This window comes from Dermacentor variabilis, chromosome 1 (genome assembly GCF_050947875.1).
Source record: "Dermacentor variabilis isolate Ectoservices chromosome 1, ASM5094787v1, whole genome shotgun sequence".
Classification (NCBI taxonomy): Eukaryota; Metazoa; Arthropoda; class Arachnida; order Ixodida; family Ixodidae; genus Dermacentor; species Dermacentor variabilis.
The window spans coordinates 217652317-217676672 of NC_134568.1; the positions used below are offsets into that span (position 1 = coordinate 217652317).

Consider the following 24356-nt stretch of genomic DNA (forward strand, 5'->3'; position numbering starts at 1 on the left):
CGCAACGGCCCATCATGGCTAAGGGGCGCTTCAGCTTATCCCCGACTGCGCTGAGCTTTTTTGGCCGAGAACGCGCGCGCTCCCACACGAAGTTGTCTCGCTCTCCGGAACGGGCCTATACTCGCCTTTGTGCCCGCTATGCTCTTGGAGGCAGACATCTCCTAACGCGGCTGCGTCGTTGCATGTAGGTCCACTGTTTTGGGTCATTTTCTTCACGCTTTGTTAAGTCTTGGAAGCTCTCTTCTTTTTCTGACATGGCAACGTGCCAGGAACGTATATGTCGCGTGAAATCTGGTGCCCTTCCACAATGCCAAAGATGTGTTGGTGCCTGGGTATGCCATTTTAAAAGCTTAATGTGGGCATAAAGGATGACAACTAAAAAAAAGAACAATACAACTTTGCTTGCGTCAAATATATACCTGCATAACATTGTGCAAATTGGGCAGTAAGATAGTTCACGTCACGTCGTTATGCGCAAGTTGATGCCGTTCTTGCATTCATTACAGCTGCTCTCGCTGCAGGATAGTTTAGGCCGTGGTGAAGTGTCGCTTTGTTGTCATTAAAAAAATAGCGGGAAAGAAATGAGTGGCGTATCTTAAAAATCTGTCTCAGAAATGTTTGGGTTGCCATTTGTGCGTGAGTTGACTACACGCGTCGGAATTAAAGCAAGGAAATAAAGATGCAGCATTGCTGCTCTTACTTCGCTGTCTTTGCGCCTCTAAAGGGACACTAAAGGTAAATACTAAGCCGACGTGTACTGTCAAAATGCCATTCCAGAAACCTCGCAGCACTTGTTTCGGGCCTAGAAAAGGCGAGAAAATAGCTTCTGAAGGGTCCGCACACCCTTAGCGCAATTCGAATCGCCCGCCCCCGAGTAGGAAGTGGTGACGTTGCATTCGCCATCACCACCATTTACTGCCTCCGATGGGTAAAACGGCGCCCGACAGACGGTGCTACGGTTTCTTGCACAAAAACGCAAACGAGCGAACATAGCTTTGGATTCGCCGCTGCAGTTGCTCGTGGTCAAGTGGCGTAGACCGTTCGGGGATCCCTCCAGTGACATCACATGGACGTGGCATTCTCTGCTACTTGCAGTATGTGCGAGCTTCGCGAATCAGCAAAGAAATCGCAGCGTTACACGATAAGTAAACTACTGAAACGCGGAAGCATGGGCGGCGCAGAAGGGAGTAAACGAAACCTTTCGACCGCTGTTACGACTTTGCACCGCTGCCATCACTATTACGACTTTGAGGTGGTCCCGTAGCGCTCGTCACCCGTTTCGTTACAGAGCGTTGGTAGCGAAGACTCCGAGTCAGGCGTCGGTGAAAATAACGAAAGGGATTTTATACACTATATACAGGTCATTATACAGGACAAGTTCGGATCGGCACGGGGGCCGAGAGCTAACAGCAAACGCGACTGTTCCCGCTCGGCGACGTCCGGTGAGACTCCAACGTGTGACAGATCTCACTCCACTCGAGAGCGGCACTGGGCTCCCGGTGGGTCGGTGGATCCGGTTTTCCAGGCGGCGGCGTCGGGACTTATAAAGCCCCGAGAAACGATTGTTACTCAAACGGCCCAATACAAAGCCAGCACTCGACGGTCGTCCGAGAGGTCAAACCAGCGACCGCGCTGTTCACCCGCTTCCAAGTTGCCGTGCGCGGTGACCTCCAGGGAAAAGGAAATACGGCGCCGGGCTGTCTAGCACTTTGTTGCACGTGTGGACATGTCGCTTGCCGATGCTTCTCCGGGGACGCCGCTGCCTGACGGCTCAGCATCTTGACTTGTCAAAAGAGAATTAGGGCACTGTGCCTTTCGGCGCAGCCCCGGGTTTGTCCAAAGGGCGTTCGCAGGATAAATTCTGCATCTTGTAGATTCGGAATCCGGGCTGGTGGTAATGGCACAACACCGTCCAAGTCGTTTTCACGGGTAACGTCTATAAGTTGTTCTTCTAAATATCAAATACTGCTCGACAAGTACCATTTTCTTTCGTCTTATGATGTAATAGAATGGTGTTTTTTATTACAAGTGGTTTAGCACTAGCGACAGAATTATAATGAAGAGTGCCTTCGTCATCGCGCTAGTATTTGAATCGCCCGCGGAAGTATCTAATCCTGTCCTGTATTTACCTAGATTTCTCGATTACTAAAGCTCTGTTCGTGATGATATTGGCGCCTTAGACGTTCTCAAGCAATAATCTAGCACTCTAGCTTGACTTAATATTTGCCTTTAGTGTCCCTTTAAATTAATCGCGCATTATCATTCCTTTTCCTGACTGTCTTGTCGACGCAGGTGCTTGGAGTGTTGCTCCGCATTCGGAACGCTGCTCCAGGGTGGAAATGCTACCTGGATTTCACATTCACCTTGCTCAATCGCGAGCACTTCTCGAAGAACGAAGCCCTCTCCGAAAAGCAGGTGAGAACCGAAATGTGGGTACCAGCGAATGAGTTGTCTGTTCGGAACATAGTCACGATGCGGGATACGACGGCGCGTCTGGGGATTGACGTTAACAGTCATCCCACGTGAAGTACTACGGCTTTCGGGCGCCACAAGGTACGCCGTTTGTCCTCGGGGAAAGCTAACTTGGGTTCTGTGCCTACATCTGCTGAAGCCGTGTCTAGCTGAAGCCGTGTTTACAGCGCGATAAAAGGCGCGTGGTATAAAGCGCTATAACCGCCACTATCACTATCTCACTATAACCGCCATTTATTGTCCTGACAGTACCATCGAAGACTCACCTGCGTGATTCCTGCGTACGGTAGTCTTATACAAGGAACGTTCACTGAGGCGCAAACGTCAAGAATTAGCGTCATCTTGCTGCTATTGCAGATATCGCTATGACCTGTGCCGCATGAATGTGTGCGGTTAGCGTAGTGTCACTTTACGCTGCCTGTACATATTTATTTGTCATTGTCGTTTCTCATTGTAAGCCACACGGGCGCCAGCACGGAGGCGCAATTGGCAGTCTTTGCTGTCGTAGGAGCTGTCTGTCCTTGCGGCGACCGCATTCCCTAATAATATGCTCGCTGTCACTATTGACTGGCACCTGTACTTACTCAAGAACATTTTTGGTAACACAGGCATACATTCTCATCAAAGTACATTGTGCATTGTGATCCTCGTCGGTATAACGGGCCTTCTCTGCTACATGCATAGTATGCTATGACGTGTTGCTCGCTATAGACATCTCAACCTAGGCTAGGCGGCACTATGTGCGCTGGGGAGCAGCGCCGCTCGCGGGAGCAAATTAAGAATGGTAGGCGACCCTAATCTTTGACTTAGGTGGCTCTTAGTGGCACTCGCTCCTGGCGTTGGTGTTCTTTTGGTTAACTTTAGGCGAACGCAACGCACGAACCGAACTCGGACCCAAATGGTTTCCATTATTTGACCGGTTAAATATCATACCACTTTCTTGTATGTGACGTCATTTGCGACGTCATTACTTGCGCTTTCTACTTCCGGGTTTCCAGGAATTTCGTCCAAGTCCTGCTCACGTGGCGGGTCTCTAATGTCTACGATTCTGTGCTTTCGTGTGCGGTAATTAGCGATTTCTAATTAATTCTAATTATTCCAGACACTTCAGTAACTCAATTTCTAATTAAACATATGCCTGAAATCATATTATAATGAAACCCATGCATGTTGTACTGTACTATTTTTTTCAATTTTTTTTCTGATTTATTAGGCGAACCGGAAGTGCTGCGCAAGAAACAAGAGTGTCACTCGATGGTCGTACAGCTAAAAAGTCGGCAGGCAACGCGGTCAAGGACGCGGTCGCGTCGCGGTGTTGTGTACGGGAGTACCGGCTGGCAATATTGTGTCTCCCGCTCATTTGTTCGCACAAGTCTGCCATTCAATATCACAACAGCCTCGAAAACACCAAAGGCCGATATTCGCCCATGAAATTCTACATATTTCCGAGCAGGTAATGCAAAAAGGAAAAGAGACAAGCGTGCACATCTGCTGTTCTTGGCAAAGCAAGGTAAGCTGCGCTTGTTCGCTTTCCCATGCCAAAATTTTATCCGGTCGCGCAGTCAGTCAAGGGGCTTGTGGCGTGTAACTGGGGTTCATTATTTAAAAGAGAGAGAGATATATATATAGCAAAAAGAGGAAAGGCAGGGAGGCCAACCAGGTAAGGGTCCTGTTTGCTACCTTACATTGGGGGTACCTGAAAGGGGAATAGAAAGAGTAAAAGAGAAAGGAAGTGATCACTGTGTGTGTAGCGAAGCACCGTGACACCAAAGTCAAGTGCCATAACTGGTTATGTGCGTTGAAGACGTCTGGCATGACCCAAGGGCCAGAGGTCGTTGCGCGAATAGGAAGGAGGCTGCGGGTGAGCCATGGGGCTTACTCCAGACTTGCAAGCACTTGATCAGGAGCATCCAGCACTTGCACTGCATTTCGCGCTGACGGAGTATGCAACTTGCTTATGAGCATACAAAGGGCATTTATGAGGCACCGAAGCATCACAACAATTTGCCGGTCTTGTTCGGGCAATTTAGTGGGAGTTGGCGCTGTGGCCTTTACCGTGGTGCGCTGTATTCTTTGATGTGACTGTGGCTCCGGCTGTGGCATCGGTTGTGGCGCCGGCTGTGGCTTGGGCTGTAGCTTCAACTGTGGTTTCAGCTGTGGCATCGGCTGTGGCTTCGGCTGTAGCGGTGGCTGTAGCTTTGGTAGTGCGGGCTAAGCTTTAGTATTGATCTTCTCTGGCACGACCTTGTTGTCAGAGTTAGAAACGACTCCGCCGGGCCTATGGGTCAGAGGAAGAGGAGTTGGCGAATGTGGCGCGCTCTTCAGAGAGGCATCTACGTTTTTTTTAAGTACGACGGTGTCGGGAGGGTCGCTTTATAACGGCCGCAGCAGCTTCCCGACGAGACGAACGGTCTCTCGCGATCTGCTTCAAGACCTCCCTTTTCTTCTTCATTTTGAGGCAGTCTTTTGAGATAGCATCGTGGAACCCAAAGCATTTGGGGTATTTGAGAACCGTGGCTACACAAGACTCTGCAGCGTGGGGCTCTGCGCAGCTCAAGTAAACTCTCGTGTTCTCGTAGAGAGCGCTCACGTGTCCCAGCCTCGTGGATATGCGGCATTGGAGCGGCCTTTGGATAAACGGTCGCACGGAATGTCTAATGTGGCCCACCTTGACGTGTGATGGAGCAGAGTCGCCCTTGACATTTACCTTCACATAGCGGGATTTGCCGAGTCGAGACACTTAAGTTATGAGCTGGCTTCACTGGGATCGGCAAGTCAGGGCTGGAGAAGGAGACGGCCACGTCTTAAATGACACCAGCAGTGTTGTCACTGTCTAGAGCAGTATACGAGCGGCCTTTCATGCCGCCAAGTTCCGTAAGTTTGCTCTAAGTGCTCAGAGTAGTCTCATCCACAACTTCAGTAGCCCAGACATTTTTTCGTGTGTTGACTCTGACGTCCGTCACTTGATTTGGCCTCACCGCTTCAAGGAGCACCGGAACAGACTGTCTGTTGAGTCGCCCCGGGTTGTCCTTAGCGTCTTTTGGTACAAATAGAATAGTACTGTCTGCAGTATTCGGAGTTGGTCCTACAGTCAACGTGCTTAAAGAATGGTAGGCCGTGGTGTTTCTTCGGATCGCTTTGCGGCTCCTCACAAGCTGAAAGTCGTCATCGGAGAAGTCCTCACTGCTGAGCGAGTAGACACTGGTATCACTGCGGTCAATGTCGCTCTGGAAGGCGGTCCGCATCCTAGTCGCATCCACCGCTCAAGTCGTAATCCCCAGCAGAGGCGCGGGGACGATAACTTGCATTCGTGCAACAACCCATGGCGGCTCCCCCGAGATATACACTGAAGTCAGGCAAAAGCAGTTGAGCTAAATAAATAGTGTTGTGGTTCGCAGACACCTCGTCCCTCCATTATATAAGGGTACAGCGGGGCTCGTAGTCTCAGCTGGGCGGTACCGCTGAGTGCCCGCAGCAGCGGGCAGCTTCGTGCAGGTGCAGCGAGTGGCGTGATGTGATGCGATATCACTGCGAGTGAAAACAACAACGAAGGCTGAGGCAAATCATTCGTAAAATACTAAAAAAAGCGCGAGCGAATTTCTGTCGAAAACCGCCTCACAAGTATCCAAGAAAAACACTTACCATCGCGTCGCACGACACAACGACTGTGATGTCTCTGAGGTCCTAACATCCATGACAGATGTATACAACTATCACACAGGCAATTTGGATCGCGATCGAGTCCGATCTCGATCGATTATTTCTACACGCGCAATTTCCACCAGGATTTGCACGATCCGAATCTGGTAGATCACGAAAATAGGCTGTCGTCTGCGCGGTCATGCTGAGTGAGCTCAACCAGCTTGATCCTGAACGTTAGACCGTGCAGCAGCGACCATTCTTGATCGCAATAGAGAAGATTCATCCGGATCGTGCTTGATTGCGGTCGGAAATGCCCGTCTTGCACAGGTAATAAGGAATGATTGAAAGGCAATACGATGTGGACTGCCGCTGCCCTCCTCTCGAAGCACAACTCGCGAAGAAGTCACATAGTATGGTCTGCATACTTTTAACAAATGGGCTACATAATCATACGCCTGTGCTAACGCACTCAACTGCTTGCAACTTACTACTACAGAAATATTACCGATCAAGCGTTGTGCTGTAAAACAAACACGATAAAGCACAATGTGTGTCGCACGCGCAAGTCAGCCGACCCACACATAATGCGTCACTCATAGCACGTCGAAGTAGAGCAGCAGCGATATTCTCGTCGTCGGGAGCGAACTGTCATGGCTGTGCTACAAGGCGAAGCAACACCGCTATCACGAATAATAGCAACCAACAACGAAAACGGTCCTGGCCCTTGCGCCATTAAACATCACATATTCATTCACTCAACGAAAACGGCAAGCTTCCGACTTGCTTGAATCGGCGGACGGTGTTTATTTATGCCTGCTTCCGTTCCTTTTTCATACCATTTATCTAGAAAACTCTAGAAGCTTACAGGCGGCTGCAGGTCCCGGCTGTTTTCGTCACTGTTGTGGCAGTTCACTACGCAACAGTACCAGAGTCTTTGGCTACCGGACCGTCGAGCCATCGCGAAACAACCGCGACGCGAGGAGCAATTTTGCAAACATCGCAGACATCGCGAGTGCCTCACGGTGCCGCCCACCTGATAGATGGTAACGCTGCGCTCCGCCTGGGGAAGGAGGGTGCTGGCGGCCGTCGCCAAGAGAAAATTAAATGCACAAGTGAACGCTGGGATGGACCTGATCGCAACGAGTCTCATGAAGGAGAACCTCATCTGCAAAGGCAAATGTGATAAGGATAAGACGAGCTCGTACAGGCCAGTTACGGTAACGTCAGTGTTATACAGAATGACAATGCAAGCCATAAAATTAGAACTGGAAAAAAATGGTGTACTGGGTTCAGACAAAATGGGTTCAGACCAGGAAGACGCTTAGAGGGATATGTTTGTACTAACTGAGTGCATAGAGGTTTCAGTAGCTCAATATATACCTATATGGATAGCACTTCTAGATATTAAGGGAGCCTACGACAACGTAGACAGAGAATTATTTTGGGATATCCTCAAGCATGAAGGTAGAGATGACAATTTTGTGGAGCTGCTGAGGAATATACAGGGTGATCATGTTTAAGTGTCATGGAATTTTTAAAAATTGCTTGTGGCAGAAAGCATAATTCACGTGATTGAGCTGGATTATTCGAAGAGGCGGATTTTATTAACACATGAAATCAAAACACACATTCAAATAATTACCAAAAACAATAATTAACTTCTTATTTAATTACTTTACGTCACGTGTGGCAATTTACGAATTGTAGATGGTGAGTTTCCAACACGTACCCATTCGAAATGAATTTCTAGAATGACACCACATTCGAGATATGATTTCCCAAAGTATGGGATGAAATGCATGGGCATTTCAGTTACTTTCGTGCTTCAATGCATAAACGAGCGTTTTGTTGAAAAATTCAGTGGATCAACAGTGCATTTTTACGGTGAGTTTGACGGAGCATATCTCCAAACTCGTGTTATTCTGGAAATTCATTAGGAATCGATGCGTCTTGCAAACTCACCGGCTACAATTCGTAAATTGCAAAATGTGCCGTAAGGTAAATAATTAAAATCAATTAGTGAATTTCCGTTAATTAGTTGAATATGCGTTTCGATTTCTCATGCAAATAATCTCTGCCTCTTTGAATAACCCAGCCCAAGGACTAGATTTATGTTATCGCAACAGGCAATTTTCAAGAATTCTACAAACCTTAAAGATGATCCCCTCGTATACGTATATAGAGAACCGAGAACAAGTTGTATGGGAAGGTCCAAAATGTAATGAATTCGTGGAAATTCACCAAGGACTGAAGCAAGGGTGTAATCTGTCTCCATTGTTGTTCACGATTTGTGTTCAGCACATAGAAAGGCGACTGGAAAACAGTGAATTATGGTTTGATTTATCCTACACTCGTAATGGACAAATGGTGCAGCAGAAGGTTTCCGGACATGTATGCGGAGGACATTGTGATGCTAGCGTATAATGCAAGAGATTTACAGACACTTGCGAATATGTGTGACAAATCTGCGACAAATCTAGGCTTTGTGTTTAGTGCAGAGAAATAGTGGATAGTTATATTTGATGAACAGACGAGTAATTACGTGATGTCAACAGAAAGTCATACCCATAGCCGAATCACATAAATATCTCGGCGTATACATAAACGCAGGAAAAACTTACTCAAGCACGCAGCAAGATAATCTGAAAATAAAGGGGAAGCGGAATGCGGCAATAATGAAACATAGATCACTTTGGGGGCCACAATAAATATGAGTTGGTGCGTGGAATCTGGAAAGGAGTCATGGTGCCGGCGGTAACGTTCGCAAATGCCATTCTGTGCTTAAAATCATATACCTTGTGGGGGCTGGAAGTTAACCAAAGATCGGGAGGCCGGTTGGCTTTGGCAGCTCACGGTAAAACCACATTGACGCAGTGCAGGGTGACATGGGTTGGGCCTCTTCTGAAGTCAGAGAAGCGCATTGCTGAAATTAGTTTTGAAGAAAGACCCAGGGACGTGGATGAAAATAAATGGGCGGCTGAAGTGCACAAGTATCTGTACCTCAAAAGCATGGACACAGAATGGAGGAAGACGTCAAGAAAGTTGGCCATCAAGTACAGGGTAATTGAAAGTGCAAATAGACAACCAGGAGTCATCAGAAAGAAAGTGATAGAAACAGAGACAGAGAAATGCATACAAAGAATGGAAACAAAAAGTACCATGAAGATTTAAACGAATGGGAAGGAAGACATTAGAAGAGAAAATCTGTACGATAAAAGAAAGGGCATTGCCTTGTTATTTGAAACTCGAGCTGGTTTCCTAAGGACAAAAACATACCAAAGCAAATATTTGCAACAAGATGAGGCATGTGCATGCTGCAAAAAAATATCCGGATACCACTCAGCACATCCTAATGGAATGCGAAGGGATCCACCTAGTGATACACGTAATCAACGAACACCTTCTACGAGTAGAAGCTCTTGGATTTAAAGTAGATGGAAGCATCAACCGGTCAGCAGTCGAGAATAGCAAGGGACGTTTAGAGTTTTGGTGAAAAGAAAAAGCAGGGAAGGCATCGATACAACGGATCCGTTTCAGACATAAGAAGCGATACAAGGTAGATAGAGAAGATTTAAGGAAGAAAAAAAAGGATACGGTGATGTATACAAAAATGCTAGAATGAAAAACATGTACAGCATACCTGATTAAATCAAGCAGGCTACGTGACCATTTTTCACTGCCCCGTTTCAAAGGTGATCATCATCAGCATAAATCATCATCACCATCATCATCTTTATCAAACTAAAGGTTGTGAGCCCTATCAGTATTTCTTCTGGAGCTCGCCCCACAACTTTCTTAAAGCTTTAAGCCAAGAATACAAGTAAAAATGTTTTCTTTCGAATAAGGATAATAGTGAATTGATAATTAGCAAAGCTTATTCATAAAATTGCGCCCAATACCGTGGCACGAGCCAGTAAGCCTATCATAGACTTGTTTCTCCAGTATAAAAGTTCAGTTTCTTCTCTCGGGTCTTATATCAGTAACATGTATAGATCCATTCTTCAGAGCGAAAAAAGGAAGACTTACAATAACTAGAAATTACAGCCGCGCTTACTTTATGACAACCCGCAGTGGTTGCTTAGTGGCTATGGTGTTGGGCTGCTATAAGCACGAGGTCGCGGGATCAAATCCCGGCGACGGCGGCCGCATTTCGATGGGGGCAAAATGCGAAAACACCCCTGTACTTAGATTTAGGTGCACGTTAAAGAACCCCAGTTCAAATTTCTGGAGTCCCCCACTACGGCGTGCCTCATAATCGGATCGTTGTTGTGGCGCGTAAAACCCCATAATTTAATCTTTACTTTACAACATTAATCTCCTGCGTACGCTGTCGTCATTCTTGATTCATTGCCATATTTTATCGCAATAACGCAGTAGGCCATCATATGGTTTCACAAATGCTTTATCAGCTTAATTTAATACTGCCCAATGATGCGCATCACGCGTGAAGCTGGACGCTCGTCATTGTGGCTATTTGTACCTTGATTGAGACTTAGTAAAGTGTGCAGTTTATCAGCATGGGAGATTGAACGATGAGCCGACTGCTGTTATCCATGTTGCTCGTTCGTTCTTGTAACCTGCTACGCAGTATTTAGTGCAATATAATCGAAATTCTGCCCATACAGCTACAGCCGTTCATGCGGCAGCAAGGTCCTCGACGGTGTGGTTTTACTGCGGCGAAGACGTGTCGCAGTGATCGTGCACTAAACGCAAGAGCGAATACACTTATTTCGTGAGAAGCTTTCGCTTTCCGTGCAAATGGCGCATCGTAAAATTGGGCAAATGGAAATGCTATGTGTGACGGCGAACTGGTGCGAAAAGCTCCTCGTAAGTTTTGTCAGCACTTACAGGACATGCGGCCCGGTATTCACAAAAACCTCTTCCGGTCGTACGCTCGAATTCTTCGTAAGAGAAAATTACTGCCGATCCTGATACTGGACATATTATTTGCGAAGGCGGCTGATCGAAGGTAAAGAATACTTAGGAACGAAAAGGTTTGGTAATTCGACCCTGGGACCATATTCAGTAAAACCTTTTCGTTCGTTCGTGCTATTTGCTAATTGCCGGCTGCCTTGGCTGATCGACGCCAGGTCAACGATTGAAAGGGATTGCGGAATACATATAACCGTAGAGAGCAAGAGACGTCAAAAAAATAAATAAATAAAGGTCTCGATATGAGCCTTCGTCACGATGTTCGTTATAAATGACAACGAGACGTGCAGATGCCCCTATAGCTTTCTGATAGCGTGATCGTTGATGTCAAGTGTGTGGTGCGACGCCATTGCAAGCGTTTATATACGTATGGTACTTATAAGCATGCATCGATCCCTAACAACTGTCTGAGACACAACTAATGAATTGGGCACCACCTCCATCGGATTGTCACCATAATGACGCCCATACGCTGTTCACGCGAGGGAGGTTCTTAGAAGGCCTCTAGAGAAGCGGTGGGCGTTGGGCTGCAAAAACGACTAAGCCAAACGGACGCACTGTCACGCTCCCCTCATTCGACTATAATGAAAGTTGAATATCGTATGCGTGCTGTGCGAATGGCTCTAATCTTTTTCTGTTTTTCTTTTTTTTTTGCGCTGCTTTTCTCACTTTAGCCACGACAACCAAATTAAGAGTATGCTTTGATCATCATATAACTTCTTTTTCTTTCTCTATGATATAACAGCATAGGCTCCGTCTTCAGCGCACCACGAATGCGAAAGTGTGCCCCACCGGTGCAGGTTCGCTTCACGGCGGAAGAGTCGACGCATGGGGCTGCCCGTTGGATCCTCATCTCAGACCTACAGTCGCGGCGCTTCTCGGACGAGACGGGCGAGTTCCTGCTGGAGCTGTCTTTGGCCAATGCCATGACGGTGTTCGAGACGGACATCCGGGTGCCTCCGCAGCTGCTCAATCACCACCACCACCACCACCACAGGGGCAGCGGCGCGGGACAGCAGGTACGTGGATCTCTTGCGCGCCATTGTGATGACGTGCTGGCACCAGCGAGATCGCGCTTGGCCCGAGTTCACGTTCACCGCGATGCTTTCATGTTCGTGACATTTCGTAACGTGGGTGCTTGTATGGCGCAGACGCGCGTGCTACCACGCTTTTTGCATCGAGCCATTCTACAACGCTTTCCGACCGCCATTTGTAGGCGAGTCTGTTAGGTCCGCATAGTTCTCGTCGCAGTGCGGCCTAAGGTAGTGCTGAACTAAGGACGTGTTGCTTAAATTCTATCACATTTGCTTGACCTTGAACACACAGCATCACATTTTGTTAAACTCAACATAATATTTATTAAATATTTGTGTTTACGTGAACAGAAAGTAGAAGCGTTCAAGTCAAGAAAACGGTCAAGATTTCAATAACGCACTTCGCATTAAAGAAGCTACGTACGATTTATTGGAACCTTTAATTATAAAATCCCGAAGCGAAGTCGAGCAGACAATAAAAATCCGATCGCTAACATTTCACACATATTTCTTATTAACTAAGCAGTCTTCTTCCAAGATTTGAAATACCAGAGCTACATTTACCAGCTCCGAAAAAAAATATCATTAAGCATTATTTCGATAATTCACCATGATGTCATCTGTTTGTAACGTGGGTGCTCCATTCCTTTTATTGTAACCTTTTTGTCCTAACGTCTTTTCTCTTGCGCTTGTCAGGTAGCGGCGGTGGGCACACTTTATATAATGATCGGATTTGTGCTGTGTATTATTACTTTGTAGTTGGTTTTGTTTTGCTTTGCATATATTTTCGCTGCATTTTAGTAACTCCATCTGCGAAATGTTTTACTCCGCTGCAATGCTTTGTCATTGCTGTTGTCACCCAGACCGTGAATCGAGTACTTTTGATGATACGGTTCTCGTCAAGCATTTCAATTGCCTTTAGCCGTAGTACCCGCACTCGTGTGCATCTCTCGAGTGTTCTAAAAAAATAAATAAGCTAAAGCAAGTTGCAAAACTATGTTTATTGTATTTCAGCGGACGAGGCATGCCGATATTCTTGAGGTCACTTTTGCGGCTGCTGGAACAGGTGCATGATCAGCACCCTGATGGCAATAGATGAAAATTTAGCTGAACTTGGGCTGCTGGTATCAGCTGGACATAATGTACCGCAGCACGAAAGACAGATAACGAGGACACTAGGCCACAAAACACGGATTTGCCTTGCCTTATTCTTGTGACCCGTTTTTCGTGATATAACACATCATGGTTCTATGCATGTTCTATGCAGTATAGCACGTAGCAAAAAATCGTCGTATCTATCCGTGTCTGGCGTCAGAAGAAACTTCCTTCGAACCACGTATGATGATGTGTGGTTTCTGATCACGTAATTGCTGAATCTTGTTGTGCCACAGGACGTTGTTTTCTGTGTATTATTATTATTATTATTATTATTATTATTATTATTATTATTATTATTATTATTATTATTATTATTATTATTATTATTATTATTATGCGCAAAAACACTTTCAGCCGACACCAGGCGTAACATAATGTGCAGAGTACCTTCATGAGGCAGTGAAAAATAATTCGTGCACCTAAGTTTAATAATTATCCATCATTATCTCTCTTTTGCTTAGCGACTGCTGATTCCAATAAAGGATTATAATCCGGCATCTTCCATCTTCCTGCCACATGAAAACACGGGCATGGTAATCACATAACAAAATAAGTACAACACCATTTGACATCAGCAGTTCATTTTCTAACTATCCACGAAAAAAATATTTGTTAGCGGTCTTTACTACGTCCAACATTTACTCCTACGAAGAACGTGCTTGTAGTTATTTATTCCGTGTAACTGATAAGTTATGTGTTTTAGTTTCCAAGTTATCCGACGACATTACCGTTTTTGGATTCGCCTGGGGTAACATTGGTATCCAGAAAGGCTGTTATTTTAATCGCTGTTGGCATTTTCTTGACGCGATTACAAACAGGTATTAATCGAAAACTGAAATATAAATGTGACCGCCTTTATAGGTATGCCCTTGAATAATTTTTTGAAGAATGAATGTAATAAAATAAAACGTGCAACGGCGCGAAGAAACAAAGAAAGAAACGTTGCCGACACAGTGTAAATGATATTAGTGGATTCTTTCATTAGCGGCTGCCAGCTATGAGAGTTTCCGCCGGTTCCTGCCTGCCAGCCTAGAGCGATATGCTGCTCGCGTCGCCCTGTAGCCCCAACTCGTACAGTATAGCAAGTACATCTTTCACACTGGCGGATGGGCACACACACGCGCACACGGTATGCGGCCGTCGACAGGGACGCGGGACAAAGTGTGGGCGACGAGAAGGCGAAGCGCCGCTGTCAGTCGACAACAGCGCGGCAGCTGCACCAAGCGCTCGCTTCGGGAGGGGCATCCTCGCGCCCTCCTCTCGGCACGTCGTCACAAGCCGCTACTGTTTGAAGCAAGTTGCTGCTGCATGACGTGTGCACGCTTTGGCTCTCGCTGCTGCAGAAAGACTGGGGCCCCGTCGGTTCGGCGCCCGGCACGCCAACGGGATCCGGAGGAGCGCAGACCCCAAGAATCGAGTCGTCCTACTTTTGCTTCGGAGGTTTCGACTGGAACATCGCGTTGCTGCCGGATGGTTCGCCCGAGGATGGCGACAATGGCCGGCCCCGGGTGCTCCTCATCAGGCACACAGGTCGGCTTCTTCGCTATGCATGAACTCCGCCTGAGGGCCCTACGGTTACCCGATTGTTTGTTTATCCTAACTCCTACGAGCTCGGGGATGCCGAGACCTCTTGATTCCCCCCCTACCTGCACGTATGCATGCCAGAGGAGCCGAAGGCTAAAAAAAAGTTCGAGGACACCTGAGCACTTCTAATAAGTTGTGAATGCGAAATCATTACTATCCAATTGAGCGTGGCTGAGGGATCTTTCGAGTTATGAACTCCTCGCGGACAAACGAGTGTGTTGAGACGCTTGCCCAACGCCTCCTGGAAAGCACAAGGCCGGTGCATTTCGATCTGTCACGTCATGCTGCCTTGCCCGACTGCCATAGAACTTAATGGGGGCGCTCGCGAGTAAGCTTCGGTGAGTTTGACGTCACCGCTTTCGTCAGGCCGGGCTTGGCTATGGAAATTTCTGTCCAAGTAGCATGATGTCATCAAGCAGAATGCACAAGCCTGCTCTAGGAGACGCTAGTTTAGCCCAGTGGGTGATACACTCGCCTTCTGAGCGTGGGGGCTTAGGTTCGCAATTCACTACCGCGAACGTTTTTCCTTTCGAAATTACTGTTTCTTTAATACATTCATTTCTTTATAGCAATTACCCAGGTGGAGTTACAACGCAGGTGAGAGCTTGCTCGGTTAAGGAATGCGTGGATAACACAGGCTGCGCCGCCGTCGTCCCTGATACGTGATAAGCTCGACGCACGGTTGAGAGCACTGAAATACGATAGCGCACGAGCGCAGTCATGGGGTTTTATTTAATATTTCGCGGGCTCTCTTTAAACGCTGAAAGAAAAACACCACGAAGCATGTACGCTGCTACAAAATATTGGATCGGTCGTTTTGAAATGCCCTCTGTATCGTAGCGTCTAGGAAGCCAAACATGCTGTGCCGGGGCAGTGGGGAAAAACTATTTATTTAATGCACACGTGTACATATATAGGGTTTAGAAAGGGGTGTGTCTTTTTATCAATAACAGATAAGTTGTTTGAGTAGAATCCTGAACACATGGTGCATGCGTTTTGACATAGAATGCGCTTGCGCGGAACACGTGTGGCACTCGGCGCCCAAGATACGATGCACCCTATATAACGTAACGAAACGCACTTGGCCTTAAATGCAATGTTAAATATTTTGGATAATTGATCTTATTTAATTAACTAATTAAGCGTAATATAAGTATATCCTAAAGAGCTCCACATGACGGCAAACCATACGTCTATCGTTTCATTTAGTTGCGGTCAACCACTTTTTAAAATACGTGGTTCAAGTTACGTGAACCGCCCTGTATAAATATATACGTGCCCACATTTCCTATTTAAGACGGGTGTTTGCGTGTTCGTCGCATATGCATGGTCCGTATTGTTATTGTCTCTAAATGCTGATATGAAGTCATCGGGCGCATGCTTCAGTAGGCGGAATTGAATTAAGAATTTTCCTTGTGCAAGCCAGTGTGTTGAGACGCGCTTGGCGCATTTTATTGCAATATCAATTACATGAACGGTGCACGCAATTTTTCGCCGTCGTCAGTTATGGCGCATAAAAATAATGATTTCTTTAGTTCTAATACTTTTGTTTCAACGCACATTACTCACGTTAACTGTACGATTACTCTTTTGCGTCAGAATTGGAACGCCAGTTCGCGAAAGATGTGTTCGTGACCCAATCGCAGAGACTGGCGCACAGATGAAGCTGCATTCTAAGACCTCAGTGTGGGCATCTTTGCTTTTTGGAACGAACTGTAGTGCAACCACACAGACCACGCAGACATTGCCGGCGTGTGCCATCGTTTTTCCCCACGTAGCAGCCACGACAGAATGGGTAGAATAGTAACTGCCGGTGCGGGCTTTCTGCAGCGAAGCACCGCGTCTCTCCCGTTCCACAATCCCGCCACCGCGTGTTGTCAGCACGCCGGCCGAGGAGCTCCAGCGAAACGCTAATCGCACTGAAGTAAGGCTGGAACGCATACGCGCAAAGAACACTGCGCTGGTACAGATGCAGGAAGAATGTACTGCTGCGTGTGCGGCGCACGCTGCAGCTCAACGGCGGAGGCGACCAGACGTGGCTCTGAGGGAACTGCAGGATGCCAAGGACAACCGGCAGCGTTGAGAGAGAGAGAGAAAAGCTTTATTGATTCTATCAAGGGGTTTAGCGGTGAACCGTCTTGCGCTTGCTGCCTGGCTCTTCAGCACGGGTGTGCCCCCATTCCAGGGCTCCACTGAGCCTGGCCACTTCGCACGCGTGCTGCACCATTGCCCTTTGGGCGGTGAGCTCGCTGCTGGTGAGCAGGCCCTCCCATTGCTCCGCACTCGGGTTTTTATGTTTATGGAATGTGTAATTATGCTTACATTCCCATGTTATGTGGTAAAGAGTTGGTATTTCTCCGCACCATGGGCAGGAGTTTCTGTATTGTGTCGGGTACATTTTACTTAGTATGTGTAGATTATAGAAAGTTCCGGTTTGTAGCCTTCTCCAGTCGGCTGCTTCCTGTTGTGTAAGTAGTGTGTGTGGCGGAGGATATTTGATTCTCTGCCCTCTATAGTAGTTTAATATTTCCGCACACGTCGGCTCCACCGCTGTAGGGTTCTCGAGAGACTCTATCTGTCCAGCTCGGTATGTGATATCGCGAACTAGACTGTCTGCTCTCACGTTCCCTTCTATCCCGGTATGGGCCGGTATCCAGAAAAGTTTGTGTTTCACTTGATTTCCGAGGGTTCCTGCTCCGAGGAGGATTCGCAGGGCCTCTTTACAGACTCTCCCCTGCATGTAATGCCTGCATGCAGCTTTGGAGTCTGTTAATATGGTTAGTGATCTGTTACTTCGGTAGCCTTCGGTTGCTGCAAGCGCTATGGCGACCTCTTCCCCCTCCGCTACCGTGCAATTCCTTATGGTTGCGCAGCTGATTGTCTCTCCCATGTAGTCTACTACAGCCGTAGCTACTCTGTGTGTTCTAGTGCGCTTGTCCCACGGGTATAGCCCTGCATCCGTGTACACCGTGTTTTCCTGTGTTGCCAGGTGGCCTTCCACGTAATCTGCCCTTGCCTGCCTTCTGGCTGCGTGTAGGTTCGCATCCATGTTGCGTGAAATTGGACTTATTCTGAGGGTTTGTCTGACGTTGTCTGGGATGTCTGCCTCTCGATCTATTGCCCCTTTCGTATCGTATCCTAGTCTCTTTAGGAGCATTCTCCCTGTAGCCGACTGCCAAAGTCTCGCTATTTGTGTGTTTAGTTGCGCTTCTGCCAGCTCGCTGAACGTGTTGTGTATTCCTAGCTGCAGTAGCTTGTCGTTTGAAGTATTCCTCGGTAGGTGTAGTGCCGTTTTGTACGCCTTCCTTAGTATGGTTTCTGCTTGTTCTCTTTCTAGCTTGTTCATCAAGTGGTAAGGTAGCGAGTATGTGACTCTGCTGACCACTAAACTTTTAACCAACTTGATCGTGTCTGCCTCTTTCATGCCATGTCTTCTATTTGAAACTCTCGTAATCATCCTGCTTACTTGATCTGTCGATTTTTGGAGTAAGCTAATTGTGTGACTGCATTTTCCGCTGCTTTGCAGCCACATTCCTAGAATTCTTATCGTGTTCTTTTTCGCTATAAGCTGGCCTTCTAAGTTTATTTCGATTTCGGCCTTGGTGGGGTTCTTTCCAATTCTGAGTATTTCCGATTTCTCTGTGGAGCAAGCCAGGCCTCTTGCCTTAACATAGTTTTCTACGCGGTTTGCTGCCTCTTGCAGTTTCTCTTGCTTTTTTCTTTTGCTTTTGTCCTAGCGTTCCTTGGTTGGCCCATATTGTGATATCGTCCGCATACATTGCATGTCGTATGCCCTCGATTTCGCCTAGTTCCCTGGCCAGCCCAAGCATCGCAATGTTAAACAGTATGGGTGAAATGACTGAGCCCTGTGGCGTACCTTTGCTTGGGGTGACAAAGGTTTCGCTTCTTATATCCCCTAGTCCTATTGTGGCCGTTCTTTTTGCTAGGAAGGCTCTCACGTAGTCATGAGTCCTCTTCCCAGAATTTATGTTTTGAAGCCCTTCCATTATTGCCGCGTGGCTGACATTATCGAAGGCTCCCTTGCTGTCTAGTGCCATTATGATGTTTCCTCCTGTCTTGGGTGCTTTGCTTAGGACCTCTTCCTTAATCTGTAGGAGGACATCCTGTGTTGATAGCTTTGCTCGGAAGCCAAACATACTGTGCGGATACAGTTCCTTGCCTTCCATGAGTTGCTGTATTCTCTTTGTGATTATTCTTTCGTATAACTTTCCCAAGCACGAGGTGAGGGAGATTGGTCTTAGGTTTTCTATCTGTAGTTTCTTTCCTGGCTTCGGGATCATTACGACCTCGGCGTGTTTCCATTCCTCCGGGATCGTTCCCTCGTTCCACAATTTGTTTAAGTAGATTGTTAATTGATTTATCGCCTCCTCGCTTAGGTTGCGAATGAGGGAGTTGTTAATTTTGTCTGCTCCCGCTGCTGTGTTTTTGGTTAGGGACCCCAGAGCTGCGTTCACTTCTTCTCGTGTGATTGGCCTGTCCATATCTGCGTTTTCTTCCCCCTGGTATTCCCCTTTATATTCTTCGGGTCTTTCCTGTCCGTAGCATTTGTTTTTCAAGGCCTCCATTAGCTGCTCTTAGGTACCATCGTACTGGTGAATCAGCCTCTGGATTGCCTTGTTGCGCTCTGCCTTTGTTTTCCCTGGGTCCATTAATGCTTTCAGAATGCGCCATGTTTTGGCCGTGTTGAGGGTACCTTAATTGTAGCGAACTGCTAAACTGTTGCCAGCTTTGCCTGCCCAGTTGCGTTGCATATTCCTCTGCTTTTGCTGTGATTTCTGCTATTTTCTTTTTGAGTTTCTTGTTAAGCTTTTGTCTTTTCCATCTTTTAGTGAGCCCACGTCTCGCTTCCCATAGCCCAAGCAGACGTTTGTCCACCTCCGGTACTTGCTCCGTCCTATCTATTTCATGCGTATATGTTTCCTGTATTTGTTTGAGCTGCCGACACCATTCCTTGATGGATGTGATCTCTCCCTTTAGTTGTTGACTTCCTTGTCTGAACGCGTCCCAATCTGTTAAATGGGCCAATCCTGTCTTTCTCTTGATTGTTCCCGCCTCTATTGACGTTCTTATGATGTAGTGATCGCTGCCTAGGTTTTCTAGCGTGTTCTCCCATTCGACCTGGCTTGCTCCTTTCACAAAGGTTAGATCTGGGCAGGTATCTGGGCTTACGCTATTCCCTAGTCACGTAGGTTGGTTTTCGTCTGTGAGTAGCTCACATCTTATCCTTTCCGCCGTGTCACTTATCTTTTGTCCTTTTCGTTCTGCCTTCTGGTAGCCCCAGTTCGGACTTTTGGCATTAAAGTCCCCTGCTATGATGAGTGTGTTCGATCTGGCTAGTTTGTCTGCCTCGGCAAACAGCTTCTCGAAATCTCCATCTTTTTGCCTAGGGGGGCTATATAGGTTTATTATGAACGTGCTTGTCCCTTTATATTTCTTTTTGGGTATGATTTCTGTGATCACGTGTTCGATTTTTGTCCCCTCAATCTCCTTGTGTGCTATGGTTACTATCTTATTGCTAATGAGGGTTGCGGTCCTTCCGCTCTCTTGGCACGTGTATCCCCTTAGCGTGGGTGTTATGTTGGTTTCCTGTAGCATGATTATGTCTGGTTGTGCTCCTTTAGTCTTAATAAACTGCTCTAAGAGGCCCTGCTTCCTCCGATACCCTCTACAGTTCCACTGCCGTACGTTTAATTGGTTTTGTCCTGCCATGTTGTGTTGTTATTGTTTGCACTTTGGCTTTCAGGTCCGAAACGCCTCTCATTGTAGAGTCTATCTCTGGCGTCGTTAGTGGTTCTTTGGGTATTTTTGTTTTTAACGTAGGTGCGGAAGCTCTGTTCCTGCAACGCTTGCTTTTGCTGCATTTCGTGCATCTGCTTCTGTACTGTTATCATGAAACCTTTGATCTCGTCTCTGAAGTTTTGCTGTTCTGTCTGTTGCGTGTCTTCAACTGATGGAGCCGACGTGTTTGTCACGTTCCTCCCCTGTCTCTGCCACTGCAACTCTTTGATGAGCTCGTCTAGTTTTCTTTTAAGTTGCCTAGTCTCTTCGCGACATTGCTCTAACTCCTTTCTTAATGCCTTGTTTTCCTCCTCTAGTTTCTTTTCATTGTTTGTCTGTGTAGTATTGGTATCCGAGTGCGGAAATAGTGATTTGGGAGGGCCTGCTCTCCAGCTCACCTTAACGCCACCTTTCGTCTGCTATTGTTTTGGTCCGGACCCGTTCTGCTTCCCCAGTGGCGGGCAGGACTCGTCCCGGCGTCCGTCCTGGCTCGTGCTTCTTCCTCGGCTCCGGCTCCTTGACTTGCTTCTGCTTTGGTCCCGGGAGTCGTCTTCTTCTCCGAACCACCTTGGTCTTTTTCCTCGGCTACGGCTCCTGCTCCGGCTCCGCCATTGCTGGCCCTTTTGGGCGGATCTGCCGCGCAGCTCCTCCGCTGTCTTTAGTCGTTGTTTGCAGTCCCTAGTGCCCGTCTTGTGGTCGCCCCCGCAGACTAGGCATTTGGGTGTGCATTGATGCTCTGTAATTGGGTCTTGCTCTCCGCATTGCTTGCAGGCCTTGATGTTCGGGTTTGGGCAAACGTCCGATCGGTGTCCTTGCTGGCAACATTTATAGCATATCTGTCTGGTCGGCCTGTAGGGGTAGCACCACGTTTCTCCCCCGTAGTATAAAACTTGCTTGGGGAGAATGGGGCCTTCGAAAGTAATGACAGCCGTGCTCGATCGGCCTAGCATTCTGGCTGCCAGTATCTTCACTCCCTGCGTTCGGGTTCGTAGGTTCGCCTTGAGCTCTTCCGGCGAGGTCCCCGCGTCCACCCAGTGGATGACCCCGCGCAACGTGCCCTCCGGCGCCGCCACGTGTGCGTTGATGGCGTAGCTGCTGTTCCCGAACGTTAGCTGCGTGATGCGCCGTATACGTTGGGCCGCCTCTTCGTTGTCGGTGCTTACTATTATGATGTTGGAGCCATTGCGCAGCCTGATGATCAAGTCTTCCGCCTTGCATCCGGATCCGGTGGCCGCGACCACCGCTCGCGCAACCTGGTGTGTCTGCAAGCTCTTGACTGCGAGTCCCCTCGGCCTGAGCACTATCTTTAAATCGTCCTTGGGGAGCGGAGGCAGTCTCCTCCGCGGCACCCCCTCCCCTCCTCCTCGCTTCGGCGCAGCTGGCGCGCCGTCTGTGATCTTTGCGTCGCCTAGGGAATTTCTGTTCCCTAGCGCCGTTCCCGCCAAAACTTGGCTGCTCGATCCTTTGCCGTCTCGCTGGCGCCTCTTCTGCCTCCTGGACATGGCGATCTGCCATTCCGGGTCCGCGTCGTTATTGCTTTCTGCCTGTGGTCTTCCTGTCGTTGGGGTGCTGCCTCTGGGGGCTTGGGTGCCTGCCGCGGGCCCGCTTCGATCTTGCACGAGGACGGGCTCGGTGGCGTCGTGAAAATCTTCCTCCATGGTTTCCTGGGTTTCCGCCATGAAACCTGTCGGTCCTCTCGTCGATGATTGCTCAAAGTTGGTGTTGGGTATTCGGGACTTCGCTCCGGGTCGTCTCTACCTCGGGCCGAGGTCGGGGAGCCCGCGGAGCCCCGCTCTCGTGCTAGGTCTCGTTAGGCCTACCGTCCGGCTGACCACGGGGGAAATTCAAAGTCCGATAAAATCCAAAATATTGGACCCACCGGTTTGAATTTGGGGTCCTCGTGGTCCTCTTCAGTTCCGGCGTCGATCCCAGCCAAAATTTTGGTGGTCCAATAGGGTTTGACGGGTCAAAAAGTCCAAGAACTGCGGAGTGCATGTGACACGCATCCGCTCGCCTCGGCTTCTTCTTCGTTGAAAAAATCCTACAGTTCAAAAGTACGAAGTGGACGCACACATCGTGCCCGCGTCAGCATGTCGCAGTACGGGAACGTGAGGTCGACACAAGGTGGCAACGCCGCAAGACTCGGTAGTCCTAACCGATGCTGCTCGCGGTCATCGAGTTCCCTCGCTTCACGTTTCTAAAAACGCCACACCACGCGTGTTTACTTAGCTTTATGCTTACTGCAGTTCATACTGCCAGTACAGCTACGGGCCTTACACTTCGTGTGATGTCCTAACATGTTGCTGTCGCATTCATTGGTTCACCCTTATGGCCAAACTGTAATTTGTTAAACCAATAAGTGAATAAACTTGTGCAGTCACCCGTGTTCGAAAAAAGAAACTTTTGTACAGAATTCCGATACAACCATTACGCCATTGATGCTTTTCCCTAACAACGGCGTGCCTCATAATCACATCGTAGTTTTGGAATGTGAAACCCAGAAAATAATTGAATATATAGTTAACACGTTAACATACGTGAAAACATGGACCGGTCCGGAAAATAGCTCAGTCTAAAATTGTAGGCCGATCTCGAAGATAGTGCAGTCAAAAAGTTGTAGAGTTCGACACTCATCCTACTCCCCTCACACGGGGGGCGACGCGATTGATTGCGGTGCGCAGTGACCGGGTCCCTATCTCACCCCCAATTCGCTCAGGAATATTTTTCATTGGCTTCACCTGGACGTTGTATCGACTCCATCTTAATCGCTTTGCGAAGGCGCAAACTCAGCGAGCCCTTTTCAGTGCGCCCGAACTCCCGAAGTGTAGTCGTGTGCAACCGGCCTGTCCAGTTATTATAGTGTAGAGTGCATTCTGGTCGTGAGATAGGACATGTTCTATGCCCGCGCTAGCGACGCCAGAGCACGCCTGCACGCCACGCTCTATGCGCCGGGACGTTATTAAGTTGAGGGTCCACTTTTCGACTGCGTGGCGTAAGTGCGCCGACTGTGGCCGTGCGCGTAACGCTGGACCATATCTGTGCCTTTAGGCGCGTGTGACTTATCGGCGTCCTGACTGCGGAGTTGGTTAGTGTCAACTGACGACGCTTAAGTACTCAGCTTCGAGACCAGCTGATGTGCTCTCTGTCATTTAGCATTCACGGTTTGTTTATATTTGACGTGGTGATCGTTGCCACGATGGCGTGAATGCCAACTTCGCTGCCTGTTCAGCACCCGGCTAGTGAATAAACGAAACTTTAAATTTACGACTTGGGCTTCTCCATAGAAGTAATCGATGCGAGTTGCAACAGAGAATGCACTTTTTCTTTTTTATTTATTTATTTATTTTTTTACATTGAAGCTGCAACGCTTCTTGAACAATATTGGCAAACAGCGTTTCTGGAAACTTATTTCTGGCTGCCGCAAAGTTTGCCCACATTTCCTGTTGTTTCAGGCGGGTGTTTGCGTGTGTGTTGCGTATACCTTGTCCGCATTGTTATCTGTGTCTCTGAATTCTGATATTAAAGTCATCGGGTATGCTTTAGCGCCACTGGCAAAGTGAACCGCCATGGTGGCTATAACGCTGGGCTGCTTAGCACGAGGTTGCGGGTTCAACTCGAGGCTGCTGCATTTCGCTCGCGTACTTAGATTTAGGTGCACGTTAGCGAGCACCAGGTGGTCAAAAGGAATCTAGAGCCCTCCACATAATTACAGTTTTAAACCACGTGAATGGATCA

At 47.9% G+C, this 24356-nt stretch overlaps 1 protein-coding gene across 1 annotated transcript in view; it reads left to right on the top strand.

The window, feature by feature from the left end:
* The window catches only part of LOC142557191 (uncharacterized), a 379820-nt gene that overhangs the window by 320861 nt on the left and 34603 nt on the right, over positions 1 to 24356 (top strand). The window contains exons 3-5 of the mRNA XM_075668876.1: positions 2293 to 2415; positions 11847 to 12065; positions 14582 to 14768. Coding sequence (XP_075524991.1) covers positions 2293 to 2415; positions 11847 to 12065; positions 14582 to 14768 — 529 coding nt within the window. The remainder of the gene's footprint in view (positions 1 to 2292; positions 2416 to 11846; positions 12066 to 14581; positions 14769 to 24356) is intronic.